Source organism: Calypte anna, chromosome 14 (assembly GCF_003957555.1).
Source record: "Calypte anna isolate BGI_N300 chromosome 14, bCalAnn1_v1.p, whole genome shotgun sequence".
Classification (NCBI taxonomy): Eukaryota; Metazoa; Chordata; class Aves; order Apodiformes; family Trochilidae; genus Calypte; species Calypte anna.
In genome coordinates, this window is record NC_044260.1 from 9,751,131 (window position 1) to 9,755,500 (window position 4,370).

A 4,370-nucleotide genomic window follows, 5' to 3' on the forward strand; every position below is an offset into this window, starting at 1 on the left:
TGGGTCTTGCCCTAACTTGGGCACAGCTGGAAGAGACATCACTTTAGGGAGCTCATACCCTAAACTAGGTACAGACAGCACAGTGTGAGGCATCAGAGAAGCAAGTCCTGCACTTTTCTGAAGCTTATTCAACGTTCCTTTTTCCATCCTTTTTGGTTTATACTTCACACAGCCTCCCTTGTCCTTAGCTGCCTTGCTAAGGTGTGGTTGAGGACAGAATTGCTATCTCATATTTTCAGTTTTAAGCTCGCTCAGCCTTTTTATCACTGAATGACAGAGAGCAAATGACCAGTGATAAGATTTTTGTGTACTTTTGTGCATCTGTCTTTGTTCTTTCAATAGTGAAAGATAAGAGGCAGGAGCATTGCCCGTGCCAGGCCTGGCACCAGCAGTACTGTCACCAGATGAACACCCCACCCAGTCATGGCAGAGGGTGACACAGTACAGCAGCACCAGCTTAAGGGCTCAGCAAAGCATCCCTAGGGTGCCTGGCTGTGATTAGTTGGAGGTAGCTGCAGTGTTTTAACTGTGAGCTGACTTTACTGACTGTGGTAACTTGCTTTGCAAAATTTCTAATTCCAGTTGTGCATTTGTTTTGTTTAAGCTATGTCTGTGTTTGTATTTGGTCAGCAGAAGCTGTAAAACAGCAGTTGGTGTGGTGCAGTATTACAGAAGGTTATTTCAGATCTTGTGAAATCCTGGAGGCTCTTGCTCACAAGTAGTGCTGCCATCTAGTTTCTGGCTGGCTCACAGAACAGTCAGGGCTGCCTGCAAAGGACTGGGCACAGATAATGCTATGTAAAAAGTACACCAGACAGGCCACCTGCAATGTCAGGAAGGAGTTGACAGCCTCTGTCCCTGAATACTGTCTGGATTGTCTTTGCTTGCATAGACAAAGCTGCTTGCAGGTTTATTATATATGTGTTATAAAACCAGGACATTAATACTACAGTCAGTGTCTGTATATATGCATTTGTGCTCATTGGCTTTCTAGTTCTTGTGACCATGTTATTTTCTTGTTTTACAGAGTTTTAGTCCTGGAAAGAGGAGAAGTGGTGGAGTGTGGTAGCCCAGACCACCTACTTCAGAAGAAAGGCATTTTCTATAGCATGGCCAAAGACTCAGGCTTGGTGTAGCATTTGAACTTTGTCAGTTTGAGTGGAAAAGATGGAGGTGATACACTGAGAACTGTAACTTCCCCTGAGCTGGTGTGAGCTGTACAGTTCAGTTTCAGACCGAGTGAATTCAGCCAGAGTGGTGAAAGAAGTAACATAAAAATGCAATTTTTTTTTTTCAATTGTCCTTAGTATTGACTTTAGCCAGCTTTAGGAGAAGCACATACTGTGCAAAACACTTTAGAGACTTTTAATTTTTGCCTGGAATCTGTCATTATATGCTCAAATGTAAGGCAGAGTGATTAATCAGAAAAGTTCAGAAAAGCTTTTTCTTTTCATCTGCTCTTATGTTCCAAAGCCTCCTCCCCCTCTTTTTTTTTTTTTTTTTGTTTAAAACATTTTTGAAAATGCTAGTTATTTGCTTGTTTGCTGATCCCTCATTTGATGAGCCATCTATTGTGGGATGTACTTGGAACATTTTGTGGCATACAGTACTATAGTCCAAAGATTTTTCTTGTGAAATAACATGTGCCAGACTTCCTCATTATGGCATCTACTGTTCATGATTAATGCTCTTATGCATTCTCCTAAAGGTTTCATGTGTTTACAGTGTATAGCAGCAAGTTCACTATAGTATATCATTAGTGCTGATGTGAAAAAGCACAGTCAACTTCAAGGCAGTATTTAAGCATGTCTAGAAAGACAATCACTCCAAAAACAAACTTGTGCAGCAGCTGGTGTGTTGCAATATGTAGTACCTGGTCATACACCCAGTTCACTCAGGAATTCTGACTTGGGTGGTGAATCCTGGTTGTGCTTGTGGGGACTCAGCTGAGGTGAGGATTTGATTGAGTGGAGTTTGCAGGCTTGGTGTGTTACTGATTGTAATAACCTTGGCTTTGGCAGTTCTGTGCTTTAAAGAGAAGTTCTGCCACATCAAGGACCATTAGCCTTATACTGAAGAAACATGCCCTTCATGCTGCTGCTGTTGACTCTTAAATTTTGAGGGAAACTGTTCTGTTACAATTGTTGAAAAGAAAAAAAGTGTTGCTGTTTTTAAAGTTACGTGTCAGAGGGGTCTAACCATCCAATTTGGAATGGAGTCTGGTTTTCAAGATCTGTGTTGAATGTTCATTTTTCTGTGAGAAGAAAAAAGTTACTTTTCTCATGTTCTAATTAGTCTTATTTTAAAGGAAAATGCTGGAAGAAGGCAAATTAAGTCAGACAGACCCAAATACTCAGCACTCTGAGAACGAGGGCTTCTGTGAATGATATTGCTGACCTTAATACTAGACAATTGTCTTCTTTAGAGTAAAACTATTTATTTTTTTGTAAATTATGACTCTCAAATGGAATAGACTGAAATTTTCTTTGGTATTTTTTGTAATGACTATACAAATATTTGCAAAGAACTTGAAGTAAAAAAATTGTTTGAAAGAATGTGTCATTTCTTGCTTTGTATTTGAGAGGATTATTTTGTGCAGTTCATATTTTTACCTTGAAAAGAGAAGTTATTGGTACTGCTTAGACTAGCCAGGCTGCAAGCCTGATATCTGGGGGGTGTTAGAGTGGGTAAGAAACCTTGAATACAAGTAACTGTGCTGTGGTAGGGCTGGATCACATCTCCTGGGTTCTGTGACTGGAGTACTGCACTTACCTAGAGCAAGACTCTCCCTCTTCAGGGGCTCAGCTGGCAGAGCAGGCAGCCCATGTGGAGTGAGTGGGTGGCTTTACAAGGATGACATTGCCACGGGTGGGTGCTCCACCTGGGCTGGGCTGTCTCCCAGGGGTTGCAGGGGTTGCAAAGCCCCCAGCCTGGGTTCTGCCTCCATCAGGTGTTCTGGCCATCCATCCACAGCTGGAACACAGCTCAGCTGAGGGAGGAGGGTGCTCAGGAAAAGGAGTTCTCCCACAGAAATGCAGGGCTATCTTGTGTTCTTGCTGTGGTCTAGGCAAAAACTTATTTTGTCTCTAGGAGTCCCTGCTGGACCTAGAGTGAAACACTTGTTTTCCTCCTAAGAGAAAAACAGAGCTGTAAAGCCACTTAGATGTTAATAAACCCTCTTCAGTGGATTTTATTTGGACTTGGAGTGGGTGCTTACAGCTGAGCTAAACACAGCTGCTCTGTGGATCTTGCATTTACGCTGCACAACAGCTATTAAAAATTAATGCTGTAAAAGCATACACAGGGCAAGTCCATGTGTTCCTCTAGATCAGCTTTAGACATTCAGATTACTGCAGGTATTGGGCAGACTTTTTATTTCTTAATATTTAAAACTTTTTTCAGACCAAATTATGAATTAGGCTGTTAGCATAGCTCTGAGCCTGCTGCAGTTACCCTCTGTGCTAGTTGGATAATTCAGTCAGGTAAGTCTGATCTAGGAAAAATTACCTTTGCAAAGACCCAGCATGTGGGTCTTAAATGTGCTTGTTCTTCTTAAATAAGATTTTCAAGAGAGCATGGTATCTCCAAGAGGAATCTCATATATTTTGCTTTACCCAACTTAAAGATAACTTTCTTGTGATGTCTGTGACCTTTAGCTGGGGACTCTGACTCGTCTGAAACAGGTTTTTTCTCACATGTAATTTTGGGAATACTTTTGCCCTTTCAGCACAGCTTGATGTGTGAAAGCTGATGGTATTTTTGCTTGATCTTTGTGCAAGCCAACAGCAGAACTGAGCCATTTCAAAGAGTACCAGTGTGAAAGTATGTTTTGATTATATTTCCTTCTGTTGCCTTCTCTTCTTTACCAACTTGGAAAGCAAGCTTTTTAGAGACATTTATGTCAGATTATGGTATGCTAATTTCAGAATTTCCCAGCAACATGGGCACTCTTTGATCTCAAGTGAAAAAATACCTAGCTTCTGTCTCACTAGATCTAAATGCTCCTGGTTTTGAGATTAACTGATAACTCTTTAGAATGTTTTAACCTTGTACATATATAATTATTTTTTCCTGCTCTTGTGTAAGGGTTGGATAAAGCAGAGGGAAAAAAATAGCTTCTGTCCTGGTGTCTAAGCTCAAGCATGGCAGCTGCCATCAGACTTTGGTACCTTCTGCCCATGCCCAGCAGAAACTGTTACCTGATCTTAACATGGTAGAAGAGGCTGCTGGACAGCTGTCAGAGAAGAAACTGCTGGGTTTTGCTGGTTTGGGTGGATCCTTACCAGTTTGAACTCTCCCATCCCCTCTCCTGGTACTACTTTTATACTGTATTACTTGAGCATGCTGAAGAGATCTCTTTCAATATTTGA

At 41.3% G+C, this 4,370-nt stretch overlaps 1 protein-coding gene across 3 annotated transcripts in view; it reads left to right on the forward strand.

Moving 5' to 3' along the window:
- The window catches only part of ABCC1 (ATP binding cassette subfamily C member 1), a 49,784-nt gene extending 47,229 nt beyond the window's left edge, over positions 1 to 2,555 (forward strand). For all 3 annotated transcript variants that reach the window (XM_030459599.1, XM_030459600.1, XM_030459601.1), the window contains one exon: positions 1,028 to 2,555. In XM_030459599.1, coding sequence (XP_030315459.1) covers positions 1,028 to 1,136 — 109 coding nt within the window. In that variant the 3' untranslated portion in view covers positions 1,137 to 2,555. The remainder of the gene's footprint in view (positions 1 to 1,027) is intronic.
- The last annotated feature ends 1,815 nt before the right edge of the window (positions 2,556 to 4,370 follow it).